Genomic DNA, 14,285 nt, shown 5'->3' on the forward strand with positions numbered 1-14,285 from the left:
TAACTGAGTCAGGTTTGTAAGGCCTCCTTTCTTGCACACGCTTTTTCAGTTCCGCCCACACATTTTTTATAGGATTGAGGTCAGGGCTTTGTGATGGCCACTCCAATATATTGACTTTGTTGTCCTTAAGCCATTTTGCCACAACTTTGGAAGTATGCTTGGAGTCATTGTCCATTCGGGGCCAAGCTTTAACTTCTGATTAATGTCTTGAGATGTTGTTTCAATGTATCCACATAATTGTCTTTCCTCATGATGCCATCTATTTTGTGAAGTGCACCAGTCCCTCCTACAGCAAAGCACCACCACAACATGATGCTGCTCCCGGGCTTCACGGTTAGGATGGTGTTCTTCGGCTTGCAAGCATCCCCCTTTTTCCTCTAAACATAACTATGGTCATTCTGTTTCATCGGACCAGAGGACATTCCTCCAAAAAGTATGATCTTTGTCCCCATGTGCATTTACAAAACGTAGTCTGGCTTTTTATGGCGGTTTTAGCACAGTGGCATCTTCTGTCGGAGCGGCCTTTCAGGTTATGTCGATATAGGACTCGTTTTGCTGTGGATATAGATACTTCTGTACCTGTTTCCCCAGCATCTTCACAAGGTCCTTTGCTGTTGTTCTGGGATTAATTGCACTTTTCGCACAGAAGTATGTTCATCTCTAGGAGACAGAATATGTCTCCTTCCTGAGCGGTATGACAGTCAAAAGTAGTACACTATAGAGAGAGTAGGGTCCCATTTGGGACATTTTCATAACTTAAATGTAGACATTGACCTTGTTAGCTTCACATGTATAGCAAGTCAGTTAAGAACAAATTCTTATTTACAATGAAGGTCTACCCCGGCCAAACTTAGATGATGCTGGGCCAATTGTGCGCCGCCCTATGGGATTCCTAATCACGTCCGGTTGTGATAGAGCCTGGAATCAAACCAGGGTATCTGTAGTGATGCCTCTAGCACTGAGCTGCAGTGCCTTAGACCGCTGCGCCACTGGGAGCCCCATAGGGCGGCGCACAATTGGCCAAGTGTCGTCCGGGTTTGGACGCCATTGCAAATACGATTTTGTTCTTAACTGACTTGCCTAGTTAAATATATATATATTTTTTTAATTTTTAAAGTTGGATGGATGTCCTTTGGATGGTGGACCATTCTCGATACACAAGGGAAACTGTTTTGCGTGAAAAACCCAGCAGCATTGCAGTTCTTGACACACTCAAACTGGTGCGCCTGGCACCTACTACCATACCACTTTCAAAGGCACTTAAATATTTTGCATTGCCCAGTCACCCTCTGAATGCCACACATACACAATCCATGTTTCAATTGTCTCAAGGCTTAAAAATCCTTATTTAACAGGTCTCATCCCCTTAATACACACTGATTAGAGTGGATTTCACAGGTGACATCAATAAGGGATCATAGCCTTCACCTGGATAGTCTCCGTCATGGAAAGAGCAGGTGTTCCTAATGTTTTGTACACACAGTATATATTCCATTGAGCACTGGAGAGCAGTAAATATTGCACATTGTCCCTCTGAGTTTACCTGCTTTCATTGAAGCAATATAGACTAAGCAGTGGTGGAATAGCTAGACGCCAAGTGTCAAACAGACAGAGTGGTTGGTTGCCAACTCTACATTTTAATTGGACGGCTGCTGGAAATGTCATGGTTCCGTCTTCCCACTTTAGCCCCAAAGAAGACTTTCACATCTGCCTTCCTCTTAATTAACGACAACTGTTTAAATGCCATGCGTCACCACTAACGGCATTTGACGAGTCCAGCATTCATAACACTGTATCACACAAACACATACTTTTAGTCTGGCATTTAGTTTGACACATTTTTTATGTGGAGTTTTTCTAAGGGGATGATGGCTGGCCTGCTAGCAACGGTTCAAAAGGAAAAATCAATCATGAAAAATAAAAACAATGTGGAAAAATGACCAGGTTCAATGCGGAAGACACATTTTGGTTGAATGCATTCAGTTGTGCCACAGACTAGGTATCCCCTTTCCATAATAAAGTGTAAATCTGAGCACACTCCGGCCCAGGTGTTTTTCTGATAGGGCTGGGGACCTCACAATACGATATCATCCCAATACTTAGGTGGCGATACGACAAGTATTGCCATTCTCTCGATTTCATATGGTTTGCGATTTGATACTGTGATTTTATTGTGATATGTTCCAAACACACTGCTCACTATATGGCTGCTGCAGAGAGACAAGAGCATGAGAAAACGAGTTTTGACCAATCAAGGAAATAAAAGTGCTGAAAACATGTTGGCCCACTATTTAAAAAGTTGGAGAACAAGCTATAGGATGAAAAATACCGGCGTTTTGGCGGTATACCCATTCACACTGAACCAAAAGGGGATGTGAAGCTTGCGTTGCGTGTTGACGTGTTTGACACAGTGGTAAATGATTTCGGAGAGCCGAGGGGGGTGATGAGGCAGGTGCTGGTGCAGATAGAGAGAGCAGAGGGGAACAGGGAGGACATGAAGATGTGCATGTTGTCAACCAGGAATCGTTCTGCTCTGTTCACTTTCTCCACAGACTGACTGAGCCAGGAGCGCTGCGCAGGCAGGCAGCACTTAGCCATGGTGCTTATGCTAATGTAGCACATGGGCCAACAGACACAGAGGTGCACACACACACCATTACTACAGAACAGGATCCTGGAGATGGCTTGGCATCACCATAAGCCTGGGCCTCTTTATTGGTGAATCTCTTTCAGCAAACTAACTCCTGAGGATCATCAGCCTTCGTGTCCTGCCTGGAGTCAAAGAGGCACCTGGTACCCTGTGGGCTGAGAGAGAAAGATACACCTGGTAACCCTTTAGGCTGAAAGACACCTGGTAACCCTTTAGGCTGAGAGAGCGAAAGAGGCACCTGGTAACCCTTTAAGGTCAGAGAGAGAGCCTTTGTGCCAGATGTGGTTTCTCTTTGCTAACCAACTTCACCAACATTACCAAAAACAGATGTCTTCACTTAAATAATAATCTTATTGTAAATTGATTAACTCATGTTAAAGGTCATTGAAATCAAGCGTACATAAACTAAGCCAGCCAAACAAGGTAAGTAGGAGAGGGAGACCACCCTGACTAACCCACAGCAGACTGACTCAGGGTGGAAATATGGAGAGATGGAAGGATGGCCTTTTGCTCCGAACCTCGTAATTACCCAGGAGTGGTCCCTCCCTGACCGCTGAGGATTGTGGGATTGACCTCAAGGCTCCACCCTGACCTCAAAGGCTGCTGGTGGGAAGGGCACGGCTGAAATTACCATCAGCTACCATCGTTAGAAGCTAGTAACAAGTCAAGAATGAGTGGCTGGATCATTTTGGTAAAACAAAGACAATAAGTGGAACTGACACACAAAAACACACGCACGCGCGCACACACACACAAGCAGTGTTTGGGTCCCTGGAGGCCCCATGTGATTTGGGACTGGAGAATAATCCTGTTACACCATCTTTGATCTCTTTTTCCAAATCCTGATTTCAAACAAACATGCTCTTCACTCTACAACCCAATGTTTCTAGGCAGATCATGCAAAGCAAGGGGGAGAGAGAGAGGCAGAGAGAAAGAATTAGACAGTATGAGGAGAGAAAGAAAGAGAATCAAATATATCGAAAGAGAATAAAAGTTAGAGAGACAGAGACGGAGCATGAACGAGCGAGAGGGTGTCTGGGTAACAGTAAGAAAGAGGATTATGGAGAGCAGAAACAGCAGCTAGACAACAGAGTGAACTCACTAGAAATGGAGTGTGTTCACACAACACACCGCCCCTGCTGCACCGATACATACGAGCCGTTTCTGCTTTAGGCACACGCCAAACACACAGACGTGTGCTACTGTCTTAGCAGCATTTACATTGATCATATCCCACAGTAGACAGCAAAACTCATGTGGAGAGGATAACTGGAGCAGTGTGTGTATGTATGTGAGTGTGAGGGAAAGCTGTGCTCTATGGGGAGGGGGGCCTTACATATACTATATATGCAAAAGTATGTGGACACCCATTCAAATGAATGGATTTGGCAAGGTAAAAATCTGTCGTTCTACCCCTGAACAAGGCAGTTATCCCACTGTTCCCCGGTAGGCCGTCATTGTATATACAATATCCATTCTGAGCATTGCAGGGATAAACAGACAAATAGATTATTTCCAACCAACCTGCAGAGGATGGGGCGGGTAGTTGAGCCACACTTCTCGGAGGTCCTGTAAAAGGGGAGATGGAAAGAGAAAGAGGGGGGAAGAGAGGTTACTGAGTGATTTTTTTTTGGAGAAGCCTTCATAACTCCATGGAGGGAGATACAATAACAGAAAGTGTACCAAATGGCACCATACTGAAGTAGTGCACAAGTGCCTTTGGAAAGTAATCAGACCCTTTGACTTTTCCCACATTTTGTTACGTTGTAGCCTTATTCTAAAATTGATGAAATAAAAAAAATTCCGCAGCAATCTATACCCAATACCCCATAATGACAAAGCAAAAACAGGTTAAACATTTTTCCAAAGTATTAAACACACAAAACAGAAACTTAATTTACATAAGTATTCAGACCCTTTGCTTTGAGACTCGAAATTGAGCTCAGATGCATCCTGTTTCAATTGATCATCCTTAAGATGTTTCTACAACTTGAATAGAGTCCACCTCTAGTAAATGAGCCATGAGGTCGAAGGAATTGTCTGTAGAGCGCCGAGACAGGATTGTGTTGAGGCACAGATCTGGGAAAGGTTACCAAAACATTTCTGCAGCATTGAAGAACACAGTGGCCTCGATCACACTTAAATGGAAGAAGTTTGGAACCACAAAGACTCTTCCTAGAGCTGGCTGCCCGGACAAACTGAGAAATCAGGGGAGAAGGGCCTTGGTCAGGGAGGTAACCAAGAACCCAATGGTCACTCTGACAGAGCTCCAGAGTTCATCTGTGGAGATGGGAGAACCTTCCAGAAGGACAACCATCTCTGCAGTACTCCACGAATTAGGCCTTTATGGTAGAGTGGCCAGACAGAAGCCACTCCTCAGTAAAAGGCACTTTTACTCAAACCAGGGGAGTTTGCTAAAAGCCACCTAAAGACTCTCAGACCATGAGAAACAAGATTTTCTGGTCTGATGAAACCAAGATTGAACTCTTTGGCCTGAATGCCAGCGTCACATCAGGACGAAACCTTGCACCATCCCTACAATGAAGCATGGTGGTAGCAGCATCAGGCTATGGGCATGTTTTCAGTGGCAGAGACTAGGAGACTAGTCAGGATCGAGGTAATGATGAACGGCGCAAAGCACAGAGAGATTTATGATGAAAACCTGCTCCAGAGCGCTCAGGACCTCAGACTGGGGCAAAGGTTCACCTTCCAACAGGACAACGACCCTAAGCACACAGCCAGGATAAAGCAGGAGAGGTTCGGGACAAGTCTCTGAATGTCCTTCAAATCAAATCAAATGTTATTTGTCACATGTGCCGAATACAACAAGCCCTTAACCAACAATGCACTTTTAATAAAATAAAATAACAAATAATTAAGGAGCAACAATAAAATAACAGTAGTGAGGCTATTTACAGGTGGTTCCAGTACAGAGTCAATGTGTTATATACAGGGGGCAACGGTTAGTTGAGGTAATATATACATGTAGGTAGAGGATAATAAACAGAGTAGCAGCCGCATAACAATAGGGAGTGGGGACAATGCAAATAGTCCAGGTAGCCATTTGATTAACTGTTCAAGAGTCTTATGGCTTAGGGGTAGAAGCTGTTAAGAAGCCTTGTAGACCTAGACTTGACGCTCCGGTACCGTTTGGTGGCTGGGGAACGTGACACATTTTTGGGCCTTCCTCTGACACCGCCTGGTATAGAGGTCATGGATGGCAGGAAGCTTGGCCCCAGTGATGTACTGGGCCGTACGCACTACCCTCTATAGTGCCTTGTGGTCAGAGGCCGTGCAGTTGCCATACCAGGAGGTGATGCAACCAGAGGGGGAATACGCATTGTCCTGCCCTCTTCACGACTGTCTTGGTGTTTGGACCATGATAGTTTGTTGGTGATGTGGACACCAAGGAACTTGAAGCTCTCAACCTGCTCCACTATAGCCCTATCGATGAGAATGGGGTTGTATTCGGTCCTCCTTTTTCTGTAGTCCACAATCATATCCTTTGTCTTGATCAGGGGAGATGATTGTAGACTACAGAAAAAGGAGGACCGAGTACAACCCCATTCTCATCGATAGGGCTGTAGTGGCCCAGCCAGAGAACGGACTTGAACTCAATCGAACTTGTCTGGAGAGATCTGAAAACAGCTGTGCAGGAATGCTCCCCATCCAACCTTACAGAGCTTGCAGGAGATCTGCAGAGAAGAATAGGGGAAACTCCCCAAATACAGGTGTGCCAAGCTTGTAGCGTCAAACCCAAGAAGACCTGCGGCTGTAATCACTTCCAAAGGTGCTTTAACAAAGTACTCAGTAAAGCATCTGAAAACTTAGGTAAATTTCAGTTTTTAATTATTATTATTTTTTTTTTTACCTGTTTTTGCTTTGTCATTATGGCGTATTGTGTGTTGATTGATGATGGGGGAAAAAAACACAATTTAATCCATTTAGAATAAGGCTGTAACCTAACAACATTTTGAAAAAGGGGTCCGAATATGTTCTGAAGGCACTAGTGCCTTTTAAAATAGTGGACTATATAGGGAATATGGTGCCATTTCAGACACAGCCTGAAGCATCTGCTGCCTGGTGTCTGACTGACTGTGTGTCTGCATCCCAAATGGCACCCTATTCCTTACATAGTGCACTACTTTTGACCAAAACACTATGTAGGGACTAGGGTGCCATTTGAGACGCAGCCTGAATGAGTCAGCAGCTTGTCATTCTGAGCACAGAGGTCTCCTCAATGACCATTAGAACACCAGGGGAAGGCACGCACACACTAAAAACACACATTTGAAAGCTCCCATCGCCCCACACTGACAGACAGTGCCCTCCTTTTCCTCGGCCTGTGGAGAGAGATATGCATTTGTGCTGTGTGTTCCTCCCATTCGGTCACTTAGTCTCGCTGTGTGCCACGCTGCATTAACGCCGGTGAGATGGGCTGGTTGCTAGGGAGACAGGTCGTCAGGACCCAGTTTGGTGTTGGTGTCATATTGGGTGAGTCATTCCAGAGAGAGACAGGGGGAGAGAAAGGGAGGGACAGAGACAGATAAATGACAGCCGGTGACGTTGTCTGTCATAAGGGATTTCCGAAGTGGAAAAAAGATCAACCATTAAAGATAAGAACCATTCCAAGTGAGTTTGGCCAGACGGAGCATAGGGCTGGACGATATGGCTTAAAAATTGTCCCGATATTATTATTATTTTATTTATTTTTACTCACGGGCAATTCACATTTTCTCTCTAAATAAGCTTTTCAGGTCAATTAAAATGTCAAATGCTGCAAGGTTCTGTATTTATTTTCTTAGTCAACCTTGTGTTCTGTTTCGTGGGGTTCTAGAACGTAGCCCTGTTTCTTTGTGTTCTAGAACGTAGCCCTGTTTCTTTGTGTTCTTGAACGTAGCCCTGTCTTTCCTTTTTGTTCATTGATTTTACCTGTGTTAGTTACCTGGTCTCATCAGCACCTTATTTAGTTCAGTTCCGAGAGCAACTTCTCCCAACCATCCAGGAACAGTTTGGTGATGAACAATGCCTTTTCCAGCATGATGGAGCACCTTGCCATTAGGCAAAAGTGATAACTAAGTGGCACGGGGAACAAAACATCGATATTTTGAGTCCATGGCAAGGAAACTCCCTAGACCTTAATCCCATTGAGAACTTGTGGTCAATACTCAGGAGACGGGTGGACAAACAAAAACCCACAAATTCGGACAAACTCCAAGCATTGATTATGCAAGACTGGGCAGCCCTCAGTCATAATGTGGCCGAGAAGTTAATTGACAGCATGCCAGGGCGGATTGCAGAGGTCTTGAAAAAGAAGGGTCAACACTGAAAATATTGACACTTTGCATCAACTTCATGTAATTGTCAATAAAAGCCTTTGACACTAATGAAATGCTTGTAACTATACTTCAGTATTCCATAGTATCACCTGACAAAAATATCTAAAGATACTGAAGCAGCAAACTTTGTGGAAATCAATATTTGTGTCATACTCAAAATCGTGGGCCACGACTGTACTAAGCCTTTTCCTAGCTCGTTTGTGAGAACCAGTTAGAGCCTTCAGTCGTAGTTGTTTCACCTGCCTGTTTGCCTACCTGTGTATGACCATGATTCTTGCCAGCTGCGAAGGCGAAATAAAGACCTGCTGCGCGCTGCGTGTGAATCTACACCCTTTTCTCCCTGAGTAGTCATTACAGATACACTGCATTTAAAACAGTCAGCAATAATCTAATGAATCCAGGGCTTGTGAAATGACCCCTATGCTAAATACAAGCCTCCCACAACCATTAACCAAGATTAACTAATAAATTGTATTATTTTAATCAAAATAGTTTAACCTGATTTTTAAATTTTTTTTTTTACTATAATCACTGATCTGGCTTTCAAGTCAGTCTTTGAAAATGGCCTTTTTGTAAAAAAAAATAATAAATCAGTACCACGCATAATGCACATTAACTAATAATGACTTATTGTCGCAGGCATTATAGAAAATTAACACAGTTCTCAAACAATCCCTCAAGAAAAAGCCCACGTGCTCGTGAGTAGCCAGCTAATCTTGATACTTCCAGTTTAGCAAACGTGGATCTACTTGCTAGTTGAAAAGGCAGGACAGTTGAATTGTTACGAACCCACCCCTGTGTCTGTCTCCAACTGCAGCCTGTCCACTTTGTTCAGATATTGAAATCAAGTGGCCTGACTTATCTCTCACATGTATAAAACACCAGACTAGACAGCTAGTATAACAGTCTTTGGGTAAAATGCTGCTAGCGGTATGGCAAAATGAGCATTCATTTGCCAGAATCAATGTTGATACTCCCGTATTAGTAGTGATGACACATAAAAGGGTATTGTCAGAGAGGATAACTTCTCAATGTGTATCGGTGTCTATTTGACCGATTCCGTTGGGCCAAACCTCAAATGCAATTTGTGAGTTGAAACATCTTGCCAGAGGTAGAAGTGATCTTTCATCTTTGTTTTTGTGAGTGGCCGGGGGAGGGACTTGCTGTGTAGGTAAACAGAGAGGAAGAGGTGAAGCGAGGGGTTTCACTCTTGACAAAATCTGTCCAAAAATAAGCCACAAGTATTTTCTACGGGGTTATTTTGGACGTAAACTTGTCGCCTGCCAACCCGACTTTGGGGCAACGACTACAATTGTTAGGGCGGAGACATGAGCATCTCATCATTCCATTACAGATCTCTGGTGTAAATGGGAAGGCACACACAGCACAGAGGGACACAAACGCACATGAAAACAGAAAAAAATGAAATAAAACAAAACCTTGATTCTTGCAAATACTGGCATTTGGAATATCGTGCAAAAACAAACATTCAAATTGATTTGATATATCGGCCCACCATAATGGAGCACACACACCTCAGCAACCCACCAATCATACCGTCTTCATGGCAAGGCACTGAAAAAAATGTATGAACGTGCTCAATATGTTTGAGCAAATGCTTCCATTCGTTTTCACATCTGTTCACGGGTAATAAGGCTGTAAGTACATATCACGTATCGAGTCAACTTCGTATTGACTAAGAAACCATGCATGGGTTCTTCAGCCCTGGCATCACTCAGGAGGCAAGTCAATAACACTAGAGATGCTTTCAGGTGAACACTGGACTCACACCCACACAAATGAGACAGATGCACAGACACACACAACAGATACACACACACACACCCTCTCTTTCACTTACTCATACACACACACAAACTCCTGAGTGTGTAGTCTCTGATCAAGGATGTGATTAAAATGGGAACGTGGGGCGCACGCAGACCCACCAGCCACATATAGACCAGAAGCACTAATGTTTCAATTACAGGCGGCGTCCCTAAGACAAGCCAGACAACAGGTTTAAATGATTACGCCCGCATCGAGTGGGGATTTAAGAATAACGTTTTCCTGACCAAGCTTGCGAGGTATAATTACAGGGGACAAATCATCAGTGGGTAGCTACGGATGAGTGAATCACGGCAGTTGGAAGGAAGATGGAGATTTCTCTCTCTCTTTCTCACACTCCGTCTCTGTCCTTCTCAAGCACCCATCCTCTCTAGCCATCTCACTACATCCATCTCTGTCTCGCTCTGCCCGGTCTCTCTCCCTCGCTCTGCCCGGTCTCTCTCTCTCTCTCGCTCTGCCCGGTCTCTCTCTCTCTCTCTCGCTCTGCCCGGTCTCTCTCTCTCTCTCTCGCTCTGCCCGGTCTCTCTCTCTCGCTCTGCCGGTCTCTCTCTCTCTCGCTCTGCCCAGTCTCTCTCTCACTCTGCCCAGTCTCTCTCTCACTCTGCCCAGTCTCTCTCTCACTCTGCCCAGTCTCTCTCACTCTGCCCAGTCTCTCTCACTCTGCCCAGTCTCTCTCTCACTCTGCCCAGTCTCTCTCTCACTCTGCCCAGTCTCTCTCTCTCTATCTCACTCTGCCCAGTCTCTCTCTCTCTCTCTCACTCTGCCCAGTCTCTCTCTCTCTCTCTCTCTCTCTCTCTCTCTCTCACTCTGCCCAGTCTCTCTCTCTCTCTCTCTCTCTCACTCTGCCCAGTCTCTCTTTCTCTCTCTCTCTCTCACTCTGCCCAGTCTCTCTCTCTCTCTCGCTCTGCCCAGTCTCTCTCTCTCTCGCTCTGCCCAGTCTCTCTCTCTCTCTCTCGCTCTGCCCAGTCTCTCTCTCTCTCTCTCTCTCTCTCGCTCTGCCCAGTCTCTCTCTCTCTCTCTCGTCTGCCCAATCTCTCTCTCTCTCTCTCGTCTGCCCAGTCTCTCTCTCTCTCTCGCTCTGCCCAGTCTCTCTCTCTCTCACTCTGCCCAGTCTCTCTCTCTCTCACTCTGCCCAGTCTCTCTCTCTCTCGCTCTGCCCAGTCTCTCTCTCTATCTCTCTCTCGCTCTGCGCAGTCTCTCTCTCGCTCTGCCCAGTCTCTCTCTCGCTCTGCCCAGTCTCTCTCTCGCTCTGCCCAGTCTCTCTCTCGCTCTGCCCAGTCTCTCTCTCGCTCTGCCCAGTCTCTCTCTCTCTCTGCCCAGTCTCTCTCTCTCTCGCTCTGCCCAGTCTCTCTCTCTCTCTCGCTCTGCCCAGTCTCTCTCTCTCTCTCGCTCTGCCCAGTCTCTCTCTCTCTCGCTCTGCCCAGTCTCTCTCTCTCTCGCTCTCGCTCTGACCAGTCTCTTTCTCTCTCTCTCTCGCTCTGCCCAGTCTCTCTCTCTCTCTCTCGCTCTGCCCAGTCTCTCTCTCTCTCTCTCGCTCTGCCCAGTCTCTCTCTCTCTCTCTCGCTCTGCCCAGTCTCTCTCTCTCTCTCTCTCTCTCGCTCTGCCCAGTCTCTCGCTCTCTCTCTCTCTCTCTCTCTGCCCAGTCTCTCGCTCTCTCTCTGCCCAGTCTCTCTCTCTCTCGCTCTGCCCAGTCTCTCGCTCTCTCTCTCTCTCTCTCTGCCCAGTCTCTCGCTCTCTCTCTGCCCAGTCTCTCTCTCTCTCGCTCTGCCCAGTCTCTCTCTCTCTCTCTCTCTCGCTCTCCCCAGTCTTTCTCTCTCTCTCTCTCTCTCTCTCTCTCTCTCGCTCTGCCCAGTCTCTCTCTCTCTCTCTCTCTCTCTCTCGCTCTGCCCAGTCTCTCTCTCGCTCTGCCCAGTCTCTCTCTCTCTCTGACCAGTCTCTCTCTCTCTCGCTCTGCCCAGTCTCTCTCTCTCTCTCTCTCTCTCTGCCCGGTCTCTCTCTCTCTCTCTCGCTCTGCCCGGTCTCTCTCTCTCTCTCTCGCTCTGCCCGGTCTCTCTCTCTCTCTCTCGCTCTGCCCGGTCTCTCTCTCTCTCGCTCGCTCTGCCCGGTCTCTCTCTCTCTCTCTCTCTCTCTCGCTCTGCCCAGTCTCTCTCTCGCTCTGCCCAGTCTCTCTCTCTCTCTCTCTCTCTCTCTCGCTCTGCCCAGTCTCTCTCTCTCTCTCTCGCTCTGCCCAGTCTCTCTCTCTCTCGCTCTGCCCAGTCTCTCTCTCTCTCTCGCTCTACGCAGTATCTCTCTCTCTCTCTCTCTCTCGCTCTACCCAGTCTCTCTCTCTCTCTCTCGCTCTACCCAGTCTCTCTCTCTCTCTCGCTCTACCCAGTCTCTCTCTCTCGCTCTACCCAGTCTCTCTCTCTCTCTCGCTCTACCCAGTCTCTCTCTCTCTCTCTCGCTCTACCCAGTCTCTCTCTCTCTCTCTCGCTCTACCCAGTCTCTCTCTCTCTCTCTCTCTCTCGCTCTACCCAGTCTCTCTCTCTCGCTCTACCCAGTCTCTCTCTCTCTCTCTCGCTCTACCCAGTCTCTCTCTCTCTCTACCCAGTCTCTCTCGCTCTACCCAGTCTCTCTCTCTCGATCTACCCAGTCTCTCTCTCTCTCGCTCTACCCAGTCTCTCTCTCTCTCTCGCTCTACCCAGTCTCTCTCTCTCTCTCGCTCTACCCAGTCTCTCTCTCTCTCTCGCTCTACCCAGTCTCTCTCTCTCTCTCGCTCTACCCAGTCTCTCTCTCTCTCTTGCTCTACCCAGTCTCTCTCTCTTGCTCTACCCAGTCTCTCTCTCTCTCGCTCTAACCAGTCTCTCCCTCTCTCTCGCTCTACCCAGTCTCTCTCTCTCTACCCAGTCTCTCTCTCTCTACCCAGTCTCTCGCTCTACCCAGTCTCTCTCTCTCTCTCGCACTACCCAGTCTCTCTCTCGCTCTGCCCAGTCTCTCTCTCTCTCTCTCTCGCTCTGCCCAGTCTCTCTCTCTATCTCCCCAGTCTCTCTCTCTCTGCCCAGTCTCTCTCTCTCGCTCTGCCCAGTCTCTCTCTCTCTCGCTCTGCCCAGTCTCTCTCTCTCTCGCTCTGCCCAGTCTCTCTCTCTCTCGCTCTGCCCAGTCTCTCTCTCTCGCTCTGCCCAGTCTCTCTCTCTCGCTCTGCCCAGTCTCTCTCTCTCTCGCTCTGCCCAGTCTCTCTCTCTCTCGCTCTGCCCAGTCTCTCTCTCTCTCGCTCTGCCCAGTCTCTCTCTCTCTCGCTCTGCCCAGTCTCTCTCTATCTCTCTCGCTCTGACCAGTCTCTCTCTATCTCTCTCGCTCTGACCAGTCTCTCTCTCTCTCTCTCTCGCTCTGCCCAGTCTCTCTCTCGCGCTCTGCCCAGTCTCTCTCTCTCTCTCTCTCTGCCCAGTCTCTCTCTCTCTCTCTCTCTGCCCAGTCTCTCTCTCTCTCTCTCTCTGCCCAGTCTCTCTCTCTCTCTCGCTCTGCCCAGTCTCACTCTCTCTCGCTCTGCCCAGTCTCTCTCTCTCTCGCTCTGCCCAGTCTCTCTCTCTCTCTACCCAGTCTCTCTCTCTCTCTCTACCCAGTCTCTCTCTCTCTCTCTCTGCCCAGTCTCTCTCTCTCTGCCCAGTCTCTCTCTCTCTCTCGCTCTGCCCAGTCTCTCTCTCTCACTCTGCCCAGTCTCTCTCTCACTCTGCCCAGTCTCTCTCTCACTCTGCCCAGTCTCTCTCTCTCTCTCGCTCTGCCCAGTCTCTCTCTCACTCTGCCCAGTCTCTCTCTCACTCTGCCCAGTCTCTCTCTCACTCTGCCCAGTCTCTCTCTCACTCTGCCCAGTCTCTCTCTCTCTCTCTCTCTCTCTCTCAATCTGCCCAGTCTCTCTCTCTCTCTCTCTCGCTCTAGCCAGTCTCTCTCTCTCTCTATCGCTCTGCCCAGTCTCTCTCTCTCTCTCTCTCTCGCTCTGCCCAGTCTCTCTCTCTCGCTCTGCCCAGTCTCTCTCTCTCTCTCTCTCTCGCTCTGCCCAGTCTCTCTCTCTCTCTCTCGCTCTGCCCAGTCTCTCTCTCTCTCGCTCTGCCCAGTCTCTCTCTCTCTCGCTCTGCCCAGTCTCTCTCTCTCTCTCACTCTGCCCAGTCTCTCGCTCTCTCTCTCGCTCTGCCCAGTCTCTCTCTCTCTCGCTCTGCCCAGTCTCTCTCTCTCTCGCTCTGCCCAGTCTCTCTCTCTCGCTCTGCCCAGTCTCTCTCTCTCGCTCTGCCCAGTCTCTCTCTCTCTCGCTCTGCCCAGTCTCTCTCTCTCTCGCTCTGCCCAGTCTCTCTCTCTCTCGCTCTGCCCAGTCTCTCTCTATCTCTCTCGCTCTGACCAGTCTCTCTCTATCTCTCTCGCTCTGACCAGTCTCTCTCTCTCTCTCTCTCGCTCTGCCCAGTCTCTCTCTCTCTCTCTCTCTG

The 14,285-nt window shown here is 47.8% G+C and overlaps 1 protein-coding gene and 1 long non-coding RNA gene across 8 annotated transcripts in view; one reads left to right on the top strand and one right to left on the bottom strand.

The window, feature by feature from the left end:
- Window positions 1–14,285, top strand: part of LOC149979544 (uncharacterized) — a 1,100,972-nt gene that overhangs the window by 776,034 nt on the left and 310,653 nt on the right. The gene's annotated exons all lie outside the window — the stretch shown is intronic.
- Window positions 1–14,285, bottom strand: part of drosha (drosha ribonuclease III) — a 148,952-nt gene that overhangs the window by 54,360 nt on the left and 80,307 nt on the right. For all 7 annotated transcript variants that reach the window (XM_036935297.2, XM_090189107.1, XM_036935298.2 and 4 more), the window contains exon 24: window positions 4,175–4,219. In XM_036935297.2, coding sequence (XP_036791192.2) covers window positions 4,175–4,219 — 45 coding nt within the window. The remainder of the gene's footprint in view (window positions 1–4,174; window positions 4,220–14,285) is intronic.

Source organism: Oncorhynchus mykiss, chromosome 11 (assembly GCF_057628025.1).
Source record: "Oncorhynchus mykiss isolate SJ-2025 chromosome 11, ASM5762802v1, whole genome shotgun sequence".
Lineage (NCBI taxonomy): Eukaryota > Metazoa > Chordata > Actinopteri > Salmoniformes > Salmonidae > Oncorhynchus > Oncorhynchus mykiss.